A 14823-nucleotide genomic window follows, 5' to 3' on the forward strand; every position below is an offset into this window, starting at 1 on the left:
TGAAAGTGTGTGTTTTTACCTGTATCACAGGTACGAGGGAAAGTGTGTGTTTTTACCTGTATCACAATACAGGTAAGAGGGAAAGTGTGTGTTTTTACCTGTATCACAGGTAAGAGGGAAAGTGTGTGTTTTTACCTGTATCACAGGTAAGAGGGAAAGTGTGTGTTTTTACCTGTATCACAGGTAAGAGGGAAAGTGTGTGTTTTTACCTGTATCACAATACAGGTAAGAGGGAAAGTGTGTGTTTTTACCTGTATCACAGGTAAGAGGGAAAGTGTGTGTTTTTACCTGTATCACAGGTAAGAGGGAAAGTGTGTGTTTTTACCTGTATCACAATACAGGTAAGAGGGAAAGTGTGTGTTTTTACCTGTATCACAATACAGGTAAGAGGGAAAGTGTGTGTTTTTACCTTTATCACAATACAGGTAAGAGGGAAAGTGTGTGTTTTTACCTTTATCACAGGTAAGAGGGAAAGTGTGTGTTTTTACCTGTATCACAGGTAAGAGGGAAAGTGTGTGTTTTTGTGGACAAATGTGTTGGGTTAACCCACCTTTTTAAACACGGGGTGCGACTCATGTGATGCTCAACGATTGGTGAAAATGTCTAAATGGCGTGTTCTTTTATTTTGACACTTTCGACCGGATGTGTCGTCGTTTATGCTAATCGCCTCGACGCGGCGCAGCAGACAACAGCGGCGCAGCAGGTAAACTCGTTCCACATGGCCGGTGGGAAGAGAGCTGCAGCGGTGCTCCGTCCCGTAGTTCCGTCTTGTGCAACAAAAGAAAGTAACCGAGACGAATGACGACTCGTTGTATTATAAATAGCTATTCCAGCCTGTAGCTAGAGGTAGTTTTACTCTCCCATGAGTTAAACGGACAGTTAGAAGACGACTGTGCACAATGTGGAGCGGCGAACAATAAGTTTCTGTTCGCGAAGTGTAAGCTCGTGTTACGGTTCGTCCCCACAGGGACACAAAGGAAGCCTCCAGAAGACCCACGGTGCGCAGGGCGGTGCGCAGGGCCGGCTACATGGATCCCCGGCTGCTGTGCTGCGAGGGGGACAGGCCCGTCATCCGGAGGGCCTACCGGGACGCCAACCTGTTGAATGACCGGGTCCTGGACGCGCTGTTGCGGGCAGAGGACAAGTACCTCCCCGCTTCCAACTACTTCAAATGCGTCCAGAGAGAAATAGCTCCGTACATGAGGAGGATAGTGGCTACCTGGATGTTGGAGGTGAGTTCAACGCCGATATAATGTGACGTGTTGCGAGACCCGCGTCCACAAAACGTGGATTTAGAAAGTTCCTGCGCGTTAATTGGCCCTGAAGGTCTTTCTGCGAGTCGTTGAGGGACGGTGGTAAAGCTGCAATGTAACATGGCAGTGCACTCGGACTGCTCTCTAGCACCACGGCTTCCGGGGAAGCTGTAACCTGTATGCCCGTGGGGGTCTGTCCAAGGGACCGACATGCAAGTCCACTTTGGAGCGTAGTCCCGGAGGGTCGGACTCACTCGTTACGTGACGGAGCGTTTCCGTGTGCTTCCTTCGTGGAGCTTCTGGACGCTGTTGTCAGCTGGAGTAACGAGTAATGTAATAGATGACATGGGTCGACCAGGCGCATGGTTCTGCTTCATAATGTCTATTACTGTCTGCTTTAGTATTAATGTCTTTAACGTTACAATGACACCACCGTTTCCGCGTGCCACTTAATGTCTCTGTGGGAAACCCTCCGCAGGTAATGCAAACCTAACATATGGTTAGATGGCAATTATTTATAAAAACACCTTTAAATGTCGCGAGCTGGCAGTGGATGCAGACCACGCGATGCCTTTGTGTTGGGGGGGCTTTAACGTTCTCGAGGTTAGCCTCCGTCCAGGCTCCGTCGTTTCCATTAAAGTCCAGTTAACATGTTATTCAGCTGTGTATCATATATATATATATATATATATATATATATATATATATATATATATATATATATTCTGTCTATCATATGGGACATCCTACCGTTTCCTTTCTAAACCATGAAGCCGTTCAGATGTTAGTGATGCAATGACACAACCATACCACTAATGAGGCTTCTGGTGCATTCATGACTCACTTCTTTTGTCATGTTGCTTTGGCAACCTTTTTTAGGTTATTGGATTTATCTACAAGAAATGAGTGTGAATTAAACATTTATAATGGGCCTACCTTGACTTTGGCGCCTTACCTTTTTTTTTTACTATTTACTCAGGACCACATTTTTTTCATGACCTACATAAACTATTTTTTGCGCATTTGGTGGAGTTGTAAAGTTGACTAATTTATTGTTTCCAAGTTTAGGCCACTAATGAAAACCAACTACTTTTAAAACTATTCAATAAATCTTTAACCAGGTTCCCACTAACTTGTGACCTCATTTGCCTGCAGTATAACAATAATGATTTTATAGCATGTTTGTAAGTCGATTTTTGATTTTGATTTTTATATATATCCCCCCTCAATTCAAATACCTGAACTCTGGGTATATGCAAAAACTAGTCCTCTAATTAGCATCATTATGAATGGGGTGAGGTAACCTGAGGCCAGGGACTGACTTCAACTCAACTAATATGACATTGATAATTTATCAGCATCTGGTTTGCTTCTGTGCAGGTGTGCGAGGAGCAGAAATGCGAGGAGGAGGTCTTCCCCCTGGCCATGAACTACATGGACCGCTTCCTGTCCGTGGAGCCCACCAAGAAGAGCCACCTGCAGGTACTGGGAGCAGCCTGCATGTTCCTGGCGTCCAAGCTGAAGGAGACGATCCCACTCACAGCGGAGAAGCTGTGCATCTACACGGACAACTCCGTCACACCGGCCCAGCTGCTGGTAGGTTGTCTAAGCGGGAATGCAACCATTCTAAGCTCATAAGTAGGAGACTCCTTTTGTTCAGATCGAGGTATCTCTGGTTAGTGGCCATATTGGTTAAGGATTTAATGGCCCCTAGAGGAGGACGTCTAATAGTCTAATCCCCGGACCCGCTCCACCACGACTAAAGGCCCAGACACGCTGAAAGCGATGGCGTGTGTTTTTTTTAAAGAACACTTTGACCTGTTTGTGTATTTTGGTGCTTGAAATGAGAACCCAGCAACCAAAACAGGTTGTTTTTTTCTGTAGCTGCCTTTTTTGTTTGGAGAGACTTAATAGGAATCAGAAGCCTAGATTTTGACCCCATTTTATTGAAGAGATAAATAATCAATAAATACTACCGGTTGATTTAAAATGTCAGCTGTCATTGCTTAACATGAATTCTGTTTATCACTTGAAGTTCATCTGCAGGAAGGTGTCAGCCAAAGATTGTTTATGAGGCAAGGGAAGTCTCACTCTGTAACCCCGCTGTAACACAGTGTGTTTGTAGTCCCAACAGAGTGAGTCTCTAATCCAATGTCAAGTCCTCTAGTTAAACTTTCATCTCTATCATGTCAATAATTTACGCTCATGCGCTTTATATTTTTGATCCAGGGCCTTTTTATTATTTAGGCCAAGTTAAGAGATATGGTGGATCTCTAAATGTTGCCAATATAGACCTTTTCCTAAAATACTGCTGGTTCTGTGGCGTTTGTATTTCCAAATTGATGCCTTCAGGAGCATCAACTGAGGCGTGTTATTTTCTGGTTTCAGTGCATTGAGGGCTATTAAGTATCTGCAGTTATCTAAAATGTAACTGCATTGTCATGAAGTTCACTGTGGAAATTCCTGGTCCCCAGAGGAGGCTTCCTAATGGGGTTTGATGACCCCCTGACCTTTCCTGCAGTGCCACCGTAAAGCCAAAAATCCCCATAAGTAGACCTAAAAACCTCGATCCCCATCTTAATCCCTGCGTCTGTCTGTTTGATCATACTTGAACCTGTCCTCCTCTCTCCCCCTGTCTGTCCACGCAGCAAATGGAGCTGCTGGTTTTGAACAAGCTGAAGTGGGACCTGGCCTCGGTGACCCCCCTCGACTTCATCGACCACTTTCTGTCTCAGCTGCCTGTCAGGAGAGAGAACAGGCCCATCCTCAGGAAGCACGCTCAGACCTTCGTGGCTCTGTGTGCCACAGGTAAGCACAGGACTACATCACACAAGTTGTCTTTCTCATAGGAGGCGGTGGAGACTCCCATTAGCTTTGTTCATGACGACGTTACCTGTTAAGGAGGGAGAGGTTGCTGAGATGACAATTACACCCCCTAATATGGCTCTGTGGCTGCATAAACGACACAAACGCAATATAATACAATAGTGGATTATTTTTGGAAGCAGTGTTTTCCCAAAAAGAACTCCCGATACACGACTGTTCCATGGCTCAGTTAAGGCCATTTGTTACTTCAATGGATGTCTTTTGATTTTACACTTTCGCAACGCACAAGATTCCGAGATTGGGAACTCGTTGATTGCTTCTCGGCGGCTCTCAGCGTGTCAACAGCAGCTAACAAGTCTAACAAGGCTAACAGTGCAAACTACAGCAACAGTACTGATGGAGCCAACCGTTTATGTGGGAGGGAACCGGAGTGTGGGCTCTACGCTTTTAGTATTGCTTTAGTGAGGGCAACAGGGCTGTTTTCAATCTGAATCCTCACCACATTAAACGTCCTTTGTCTTTATTGTTACTTGCTTTTCAAAGTGCACCATATTAACATTTCCGTTTTGATGCCCTGCAGATGTGAACTTCATTGCCAGCCCTCCGTCCATGGTGGCAGCAGGCAGCATGGTGGCAGCAGTGGAGGGCCTGCAGACGAGAATGGCAGGCGATGCCGCGACGTCTCAGAAGCTGACGGAGCAGCTGGCGCAGACCATCCGGAGTGATCCGGTGGGTCCATGACACCATTAGTACACGTAGATACTGTACATGATCTCTGATTTACAAACTAACCTGAGCCCTCTCTATATTCAGGACTGTCTCAGGGCGTGTCAGGAGCAAATCGAGTCGCTGCTGGAAACCAGTCTCCGACAGGCACAACAACCGCAACTCTCGGTTACCATGGAAACTAAGAACATCAGCGAGGGGCAGGACCTCTCGACTACACCCACAGATGTCCGGGACATCAACATCTGATTGAGGGCTGCAGGTATCACGAACAGTGGACAGGCGCCTCTCAAACACACGATGTGCTGCGTAGTTTGGAGCGCTCACGTAACTGGACTCGACGGCCTATCAGAAACTCTTCGTAGTCCAGAGCCAACTGTGGCGGGGACCAGACGGAAATGGGACTCCATCGCGCATCCAGGACATCAATAACCTTTAAGGCTGCCGTTCAGCCGACACCGAAAGAATGGCTGCAAGATTAATAGTGTCTGTCAAGTGTGGCTTCGTACCCGTGGGTAACGGGTACACCCCTACCACGGGGTTGTTTCAGGGCCTAGAGGGGCCGGCTGAACCCCACGCCACTGAGACTGAAACCTCTTGGTGTGTTTAGGCCTTCTTTGGCCCATATTTATGTAAAAGAAAAGTAGGAAAGTAATTTGCAAATTTATCAAGCAACCCACTTCTACTGAAGTGTTGGAGCACACTTTTAAGAGCATCAAATCAAATGGAAGAGAAATGTGTTTTAACCTCTTAAATGTGTGTTCGGACAGCAGTTTAAAGCTATTCTTTATTGTATGTTTTTCTTCGTAGGACATGTTATATCTCTACTGCGGTCCAGTCATTTTATTGTCTTATGCCAATCTAAGAGCATTTTAAGTCATAATCTGAAAAACAGCTTGTATTCGTGTGTTTTTTACATTGATCTTTCACGTTTAGCAGTTTGATAAACACGTCAACGTGTAACGTAAGAAGTCGATTCCTGTAACAAACTGCTCTAGTTTACAGTGAGCTGTCACGCTTCAAGACAAACACATAACATCACCTGTTCCAAAGTGCAAGGTGAACTGCCAAACCGAAACCACTGTTCAGATTCAGCATGTAGTACACCCGCTGCACCACTAGAGGGAAGCAGTCGCCCCAAACATCATTCTAAGAGCAAAGGCCATCCAACTGCATAATGGCCATAACTCGGGGCTTTTTCATCCCGAGAAAAAGTTGCAAAACAATGCTATTAACTATCTTTTATCCGTGTTGTCTGCGGTTAAAAAAACCACTTGAAACCATTTCTTTGTTTTTCACACCACACAGAATGTCTTTGTTCTCCAGGAAAAGAGATCAACCTGTCTGCATTTTGTAAAATAAGATAGGTGTTCTTTTATTTATTATTACATGTCACTTGGCTTTACAGCTAAAAGTTGAGTTGTTCTGAAAGAAAGTTTGTTTATGCTGTTTTTTTTTTTTCAAACTTGAAGGTACAAATATTCTGCTTCTTGAATAGGGAAGCCTCAACCAATTGATGCTTCTATAATGGTATGAACTTTTGTATTGTTTTATTTTTTCATTAAGGGCGTGGCCCTCATGACATAAGCTTGTATCAGGTTAAGCCTCATGTTGGTGCTTTGTGTGTGTGTGTGTGTGTGTGTACGGAGTGTAAAGATGAATTAAAGGAAAGCTGATGACACTCTTCCAAGCTGTTGGTGGTGTTTCTATCTTTTCAGTTAATTATACACAAGTAATATAATAATAGTTAATATCCTATTGTATATCGGCCAATAGACCCCATTAAATGCGTCAGGTGACCGGGGTGTCTAATTGTTGAGTGAGCACACCTGCTTGGTCCCAGTTGAACAGCAGTAAGCTGAGCCAAACACTGGAGACGTGGGCTTGAATGTGTCTTTCATTCTGTACGCACAATAGCCTCCATGCAGGGCTGGATTGGTCTGATATGAGTGAGACATGAGGCTATAACATAATGATACTATCTGCATGACATACAGTTGCACTCAATTATTCAACCTCCATTGCAAATTAAGTTTATTGGCAAAATGTACAATAAATGTCTTAAATAAACAACTAAAACGAGATTTAAATAGCTCAACACCACTAATGGTACAAATGGTATTCTCCAAGTTCAACACAATAGCACTTTTAATGACCTTGGCAGTCTCAAAATGATTCAAACTCCTTGGTAGAGCACCCTTTGCTGTTAAGACCAGATGCACAGCCAGACACCAGGTTTTTGTCCACCCGCCTCCTCACAAATCTGAAGGAAGCCGTTGATAGCTTCCTCTTTCTGCCGCGTCCAGATAGTGTTCCTTTAACTTTCAACTTACGAACTGTGCTTCCAACGTTATCTCTAGGAACATTCAGTGCCTTTGCTATCTTTTTGTATCCTTTTCCTTGTTTTGTGCAGGGCAATGATCTCTTCTCTTAACTTTGTGGAACATTCTCCTCTGCAAGGTTTAAGTTTTAGTATTAGTTGAAGTTGTTCCTAGCATACTGTCAAGTGTTGAGTTTATTACAAATTATGTTCTTGTATTTTTGGTCAAACTTTCTTGCTTGAAACTCTTGGAAATCGGTTTAGTGCTCACAGTTGGTGTCCATAAATTCCAAACAATAAAGCCATAGCACATTTTTAGATCTCTGCCCTACCATCAAACAAAACTACAGATATGTTAGTGCTTTGTAGTGTAACACTTTAGTAGCACTTAAATGTCTCTTACTGATAGCACTTTGTAGTGTAACACTTTAGTAGCACTTAAATGTCTCTTACTGATAGCACTTTGTAGTTTAACACTTTAGTAGCACTTAAATGTCCCTTACCGATAGCACTTTGTAGTTTAGCACTTTAGTAGCACTTAAATGGCTCTTACTGATAGCACTTTGTAGTTTAACTTTATTGAACAAATTGTACTTGCTTGATTCTTGTTGTTCTGAGTTTGGACTCATGGTTTAATGCACTTATTGTAAGTCTCTTTGGATAAAAGTGTCAGCTAGTGACATGTAATGTAATGTAATGTTTTACGCTTTGGAATACTTTCTTGTGTAGTGTCTCACCCTAAGGTCCAGTTTCAACAGGAAATGCCTCACATCAACTGAAGGCGACAAGATGCTCTACAACGCCTTGTCCCTGGGACTGTGGACGTTCTGAGAGTCCACAGTCCCACACAGTAACCTGGTTTATCAGGTTACACTATTGTGTTTGCCTGTTTTTATTGACCTGAGTCTTGGCCTTCCTGAACTTCAGCAAATCCGTACTCAGGTGGACAAACACACGTGCACACCGACAAACTTAAGCATATGAATTAAGCACACACCCGAGCCGGCCTTGTAGACCTCCATTTTGGATCAACAAGGCCAGAGAAAAAGATCGGAGTATGTTTATGAAATGTTTCTATCCTGATGGGAGTGGTTTCTTCCAGGGAAACAGTGCAGGATGTCCTCGTGTCCCATTATCTATGCTCCTCATTCCCTTACTGCAGAAAAGAAAGTGCGTGTGTGTGAAACCTACAACAGAAATAATACAAATCTTGGAGCTTTCATTGAGATATGTTTGTGAAATGATTGATGTTAACTAAATGGATTTTGATTAAATGTATGATTTCCATAACCCCTTACTTGACATTAATGAATCAAGATGATTTTGGGACAGCAGTCTGGGATTTTGATAGATGTGATGTCAGGGTGGAGAAAAGGTTAGGTCCCATGAACTAGTTCCCTCTAATAGTTCAACATAAGAACAACATGTTATCTCATCTCTAATAGTTCAACATAAGAACAACATGTTATCTCATCCCTTTAATAGTTTAACATAAGAACAACATGTTATCTCATCTCTAATAGTTTAACATAAGAACAACATGTTATCTCATCCCTCTAATAGTTCAACATAAGAACAACATGTTATCTCATCTCTAATAGTTCAACATAAGAACAACATGTTATCTCATCTCTAATAGTTTAACATAAGAACAACATGTTATCTCATCTCTAATAGTTCAACATAAGAACAACATGTTATCTCATCTCTAATAGTTTAACATAAGAACAACATGTTATCTCATCTTTAATAGTTCAACATAAGAACAACATGTTATCTCATCCCTCTAATAGTTTAACATAAGAACAACATGTTATCTCATCTCTAATAGTTTAACATAAGAACAACATGTTATCTCATCCCTCTAATAGTTCAACATAAGAACAACATGTTATCTCATCTCTAATAGTTTAACATAAGAACAACATGTTATCTCATCTCTAATAGTTTAACATAAGAACAACATGTTATCTCATCTCTAATAGTTTAACATAAGAACAACATGTTATCTCATCTCTAATAGTTTAACATAAGAACAACATGTTATCTCATCTCTAATAGTTTAAAATAAGAACAACATGTTGTCTCATCTTTAATAGTTCAACATAAGAACAACATGTTATCTCATCCCTCTAATAGTTCAACATAAGAACAACATGTTATCTCATCTCTAATAGTTTAAAATAAGAACAACATGTTATCTCATCTCTAATAGTTTAACATAAGAACAACATGTTATCTCATCCCTCTAATAGTTTAACATAAGAACAACATGTTATCTCATCTCTAATAGTTCAACATAAGAACAACATGTTATCTCATCTTTAATAGTTTAACATAAGAACAACATGTTATCTCATCTCTAATAGTTTAACATAAGAACAACATGTTATCTCATCTTTAATAGTTCAACATAAGAACAACATGTTATCTCATCTCTAATAGTTTAACATAAGAACAACATGTTATCTCATCTTTCTAATAGTTTAACATAAGAACAACATGTTATCTTATCCCTCTAATAGTTTAACATAAGAACAACATGTTATCTCATCTCTAATAGTTCAACATAAGAACAACATGTTATCTCATCTCTCTAATAGTTTAACATAAGAACAACATGTTATCTCCATCTCTAATAGTTTAACATAAGAACAACATGTTATCTCATCTCTAATAGTTTAACATAAGAACAACATGTTATCTCATCTTTCTAATAGTTTAACATAAGAACAACATGTTATCTTATCCCTCTAATAGTTTAACATAAGAACAACATGTTATCTCATCTCTAATAGTTTAACATAAGAACAACATGTTATCTCATCCCTCTAATAGTTTAACATAAGAACAACATGTTATCTCATCTCTAATAGTTTAACATAAGAACAACATGTTATCTCATCCCTCTAATAGTTCAACATAAGAACAACATGTTATCTCATCTCTAATAGTTTAACATAAGAACAACATGTTATCTCATCTCTAATAGTTTAAAATAAGAACAACATGTTATCTCATCTCTAATAGTTTAACATAAGAACAACATGTTATCTCATCCCTCTAATAGTTTAACATAAGAACAACATGTTATCTCATCTCTAATAGTTCAACATAAGAACAACATGTTATCTCATCTTTAATAGTTTAACATAAGAACAACATGTTATCTCATCTCTAATAGTTTAACATAAGAACAACATGTTATCTCATCTTTAATAGTTCAACATAAGAACAACATGTTATCTCATCTCTAATAGTTTAACATAAGAACAACATGTTATCTCATCTCTAATAGTTTAACATAAGAACAACATGTTATCTCATCTTTCTAATAGTTTAACATAAGAACAACATGTTATCTTATCCCTCTAATAGTTTAACATAAGAACAACATGTTATCTCATCTCTAATAGTTCAACATAAGAACAACATGTTATCTCATCTCTCTAATAGTTTAACATAAGAACAACATGTTATCTCATCCCTCTAATAGTTTAACATAAGAACAACATGTTATCTCATCTCTAATAGTTTAACATAAGAACAACATGTTATCTCATCTTTCTAATAGTTTAACATAAGAACAACATGTTATCTTATCCCTCTAATAGTTTAACATAAGAACAACATGTTATCTCATCTCTAATAGTTTAACATAAGAACAACATGTTATCTCATCCCTCTAATAGTTTAACATAAGAACAACATGTTATCTCATCTCTAATAGTTTAACATAAGAACAACATGTTATCTCATCCCTCTAATAGTTCAACATAAGAACAACATGTTATCTCATCTCTAATAGTTTAACATAAGAACAACATGTTATCTCATCTCTAATAGTTTAACATAAGAACAACATGTTATCTCATCTCTAATAGTTTAAAATAAGAACAACATGTTGTCTCATCTTTAATAGTTCAACATAAGAACAACATGTTATCTCATCCCTCTAATAGTTTAACATAAGAACAACATGTTATCTCATCTCTAATAGTTCAACATAAGAACAACATGTTATCTAATCTCTCTAATAGTTTAACATAAGAACAACATGTTATCTCATCTCTAATAGTTTAACATAAGAACAACATGTTATCTCATCTCTAATAGTTTAACATAAGAACAACATGTTATCTCATCTCTAATAGTTTAACATAAGAACAACATGTTATCTCATCTCTAATAGTTTAACATAAGAACAACATGGTATCTCATCTCTAATAGTTCAACATAAGAACAACATGTTATCTCATCTCTAATAGTTTAACGTAAGAACATGTTATCTCATCTCTAATAGTTTAACATAAGTACAACATGTTATCTCATTTCTAATAGTTTAACATAAGAACATGTTATCTCATCTCTAATAGTTTAGCATAAGAACAACATGTTATCTCATCTCTAATAGTTTACCATAAGAAAAACATGTTATCTCATCTCTCATAGTTTAGCATAAGAACAACATGTTATCTCATCTCTAATAGTTTAACATAAGAACAACATGTTATCTCATCTCTCTAATAGTTTCACATAAGAACAACATGTTATCTCATCTCTAATAGTTTAACATAAGAACAACATGTTATCTCATCTCTAATAGTTTAACATAAGAACAACATGTTATCTCATCTTTCTAATAGTTTAACATAAGAACAACATGTTATCTTATGCCTCTAATAGTTTAACATAAGAACAACATGTTATCTCATCTCTAATAGTTTAACATAAGAACATGTTATCTCATCTCTAATAGTTTAACATAAGTACAACATGTTATCTCATTTCTAATAGTTTAACATAAGAACATGTTATCTCATCTCTAATAGTTTAGCATAAGAACAACATGTTATCTCATCTCTAATAGTTTAGCATAAGAAAAACATGTTATCTCATCTCTCATAGTTTAGCATAAGAACAACATGTTATCTCATCTCTAATAGTTTAACATAAGAACAACATGTTATCTCATCTCTCTAATAGTTTCACATAAGAACAACATGTTATCTCATCTCTAATAGTTTAACATAAGAACAACATGTTATCTCATCTCTAATAGTTTAGCATAAGAACAACATGTTATCTCATCTCTAATAGTTTAACATAAGAACAACATGTTATCTCATCTTTCTAATAGTTTAACATAAGAACAACATGTTATCTTATCCCTCTAATAGTTTAACATAAGAACAACATGTTATCTCATCTCTAATAGTTTAACATAAGAACAACATGTTATCTCATCCCTCTAATAGTTTAACATAAGAACAACATGTTATCTCATCTCTAATAGTTTAACATAAGAACAACATGTTATCTCATCCCTCTAATAGTTCAACATAAGAACAACATGTTATCTCATCTCTAATAGTTTAACATAAGAACAACATGTTATCTCATCTCTAATAGTTTAACATAAGAACAACATGTTATCTCATCTCTAATAGTTTAAAATAAGAACAACATGTTGTCTCATCTTTAATAGTTCAACATAAGAACAACATGTTATCTCATCCCTCTAATAGTTTAACATAAGAACAACATGTTATCTCATCTCTAATAGTTCAACATAAGAACAACATGTTATCTAATCTCTCTAATAGTTTAACATAAGAACAACATGTTATCTCATCTCTAATAGTTTAACATAAGAACAACATGTTATCTCATCTCTAATAGTTTAACATAAGAACAACATGTTATCTCATCTCTAATAGTTTAACATAAGAACAACATGTTATCTCATCTCTAATAGTTTAACATAAGAACAACATGGTATCTCATCTCTAATAGTTCAACATAAGAACAACATGTTATCTCATCTCTAATAGTTTAACGTAAGAACATGTTATCTCATCTCTAATAGTTTAACATAAGTACAACATGTTATCTCATTTCTAATAGTTTAACATAAGAACATGTTATCTCATCTCTAATAGTTTAGCATAAGAACAACATGTTATCTCATCTCTAATAGTTTACCATAAGAAAAACATGTTATCTCATCTCTCATAGTTTAGCATAAGAACAACATGTTATCTCATCTCTAATAGTTTAACATAAGAACAACATGTTATCTCATCTCTCTAATAGTTTCACATAAGAACAACATGTTATCTCATCTCTAATAGTTTAACATAAGAACAACATGTTATCTCATCTCTAATAGTTTAACATAAGAACAACATGTTATCTCATCTTTCTAATAGTTTAACATAAGAACAACATGTTATCTTATGCCTCTAATAGTTTAACATAAGAACAACATGTTATCTCATCTCTAATAGTTTAACATAAGAACATGTTATCTCATCTCTAATAGTTTAACATAAGTACAACATGTTATCTCATTTCTAATAGTTTAACATAAGAACATGTTATCTCATCTCTAATAGTTTAGCATAAGAACAACATGTTATCTCATCTCTAATAGTTTAGCATAAGAAAAACATGTTATCTCATCTCTCATAGTTTAGCATAAGAACAACATGTTATCTCATCTCTAATAGTTTAACATAAGAACAACATGTTATCTCATCTCTCTAATAGTTTCACATAAGAACAACATGTTATCTCATCTCTAATAGTTTAACATAAGAACAACATGTTATCTCATCTCTAATAGTTTAGCATATGAACAACATGTTATCTCATCTCTAATAGTTTAACATAAGAACAACATGTTATCTTATCCCTCTAATAGTTTAACATAAGAACAACATGTTATCTCATCTCTCTAATAGTTTCACATAAGAACAACATGTTATCTCATCTCTAATAGTTTAACATAAGAACAACATGTTATCTCATCTCTAATAGTTTAACATAAGAACAACATGTTATCTCATCCCTCTAATAGTTTAACATAAGAACAACATGTTATCTCATCTCTAATAGTTTAACATAAGAACAACATGTTATCTCATCCCTCTAATAGTTCAACATAAGAACAACATGTTATCTCATCTCTAATAGTTTAACATAAGAACAACATGTTATCTCATCTCTAATAGTTTAACATAAGAACAACATGTTATCTCATCTCTCTAATAGTTTCACATAAGAACAACATGTTATCTCATCTCTAATAGTTTAACATAAGAACAACATGTTATCTCATCTCTAATAGTTTAACATAAGAACAACATGTTATCTCATCTTTCTAATAGTTTAACATAAGAACAACATGTTATCTTATCCCTCTAATAGTTTAACATAAGAACAACATGTTATCTCATCTCTAATAGTTTAACATAAGAACAACATGTTATCTCATCCCTCTAATAGTTTAACATAAGAACAACATGTTATCTCATCTCTAATAGTTTAACATAAGAACAACATGTTATCTCATCCCTCTAATAGTTCAACATAAGAACAACATGTTATCTCATCTCTAATAGTTTAACATAAGAACAACATGTTATCTCATCTCTAATAGTTTAACATAAGAACAACATGTTATCTCATCTTTCTAATAGTTTAACATAAGAACAACATGTTATCTTATCCCTCTTATAGTTTAACATAAGAACAACATGTTATCTCATCTCTAATAGTTCAACATAAGAACAACATGTTATCTCATCTCTCTAATAGTTTAACATAAGAACAACATGTTATCTCCATCTCTAATAGTTTAACATAAGAACAACATGTTATCTCATCTCTAATAGTTTAACATAAGAACAACAT

General features: G+C 36.7%; 1 protein-coding gene across 1 annotated transcript; it reads left to right on the forward strand.

The window, feature by feature from the left end:
* Positions 1-673: 673 nt before the first annotated feature.
* Positions 674-6475, forward strand: LOC117732710 (G1/S-specific cyclin-D1-like). Its single transcript, XM_034535820.1, has 6 exons — positions 674-703; positions 968-1232; positions 2634-2849; positions 3902-4061; positions 4660-4808; positions 4893-6475. Exons 2-6 carry the CDS (start codon positions 1029-1031, stop codon positions 5052-5054), a joined length of 891 nt encoding a protein of 296 aa, XP_034391711.1. The 5' UTR covers positions 674-703; positions 968-1028; the 3' UTR covers positions 5055-6475.
* Positions 6476-14823: the final 8348 nt, after the last annotated feature.

Source organism: Cyclopterus lumpus, chromosome 6 (genome assembly GCF_009769545.1).
Source record: "Cyclopterus lumpus isolate fCycLum1 chromosome 6, fCycLum1.pri, whole genome shotgun sequence".
In the NCBI taxonomy this organism is placed as follows: Eukaryota; Metazoa; Chordata; class Actinopteri; order Perciformes; family Cyclopteridae; genus Cyclopterus; species Cyclopterus lumpus.

What these genes read in the sequence shown, in the direction of transcription:
- LOC117732710 (XM_034535820.1), top strand. Translation starts at nt 1,029, where the DNA reads ATGGATCCCCGGCTGCTGTGCTGCGAGGGGGACAGGCCCGTCATCCGG. An exon ending in TCACACCGGCCCAGCTGCTG is followed by an intron (nt 2,850 to 3,901) that starts GTAGGTTGTCTA and finishes CTGTCCACGCAG; the next exon opens with CAAATGGAGCTGCTGGTTTT. An exon ending in AGACCATCCGGAGTGATCCG is followed by an intron (nt 4,809 to 4,892) that starts GTGGGTCCATGA and finishes CTCTATATTCAG; the next exon opens with GACTGTCTCAGGGCGTGTCA.